The sequence below is a fragment of the Colobus angolensis genome, unplaced genomic scaffold (genome assembly GCF_000951035.1).
Source record: "Colobus angolensis palliatus isolate OR3802 unplaced genomic scaffold, Cang.pa_1.0 Scaffold34, whole genome shotgun sequence".
Classification (NCBI taxonomy): domain Eukaryota; kingdom Metazoa; phylum Chordata; class Mammalia; order Primates; family Cercopithecidae; genus Colobus; species Colobus angolensis.
This window is the reverse complement of record NW_012116710.1, coordinates 5720313-5720861: the sequence shown is the minus strand read 5'-3', so window position 1 is coordinate 5720861 and position 549 is coordinate 5720313. Positions and strand designations below refer to the sequence as shown.

General features: G+C 54.3%; 1 protein-coding gene across 1 annotated transcript in view; it reads right to left on the bottom strand.

Annotated features, from left to right (window-relative positions):
* The window catches only part of NFKBIB (nuclear factor of kappa light polypeptide gene enhancer in B-cells inhibitor, beta), a 10882-nt gene that overhangs the window by 1725 nt on the left and 8608 nt on the right, over positions 1 to 549 (bottom strand). The window contains exon 4 of the mRNA XM_011952525.1: positions 34 to 125. Coding sequence (XP_011807915.1) covers positions 34 to 125 — 92 coding nt within the window. The remainder of the gene's footprint in view (positions 1 to 33; positions 126 to 549) is intronic.

Sequence of the window (549 nt, the reverse complement as noted above, 5' to 3'; positions counted from 1 at the left end):
GTTCCTGAATTCTTGGGTATGGCAAAGAGGTACCTGGGTCCTGTCTCGGATGGCCTGAGCTTGCTGGCAAGTGCTAGTGCCTAGGTTGTTCGAAGCCTGGAGCCCGTGGGTAAAAATCCTGGGGTCTGTAGACAGGGGGCCTGGATTTTGGGGCCAGATGTAGACCCAGGTCTCTGCTCTTATTTCAAAGGACCTGAGCTGGCATGCTGGCTCACACCTGTAATCCCAGCACTTTGAGAGGCCAAAGCAAGAGGATCACTTGAGCCCAGGAGTTCAAGAAGCAGCCTGGGCAACATGGCAAGACCTCGTCTCTACTAAAAATAAAAAATAAAGGCTGGGCACGGTGGCTCACGCCTGTAATCCCAGCACTGTGGGAGGCCGAGGCAGGCAGATCATTTGAGGTCAGGAGTTCCAGACCAGCCTGGCCAACATGGTGAAACCCTGTCTCCACTAAAAACACAAAAATTAGCTGGGCCTGGTGGCACATGCCTGTAATCCCAGCTACTCGGGAGGCTGAGGCAGGAGAATGGTGTGAACCCGGGAGGCAGA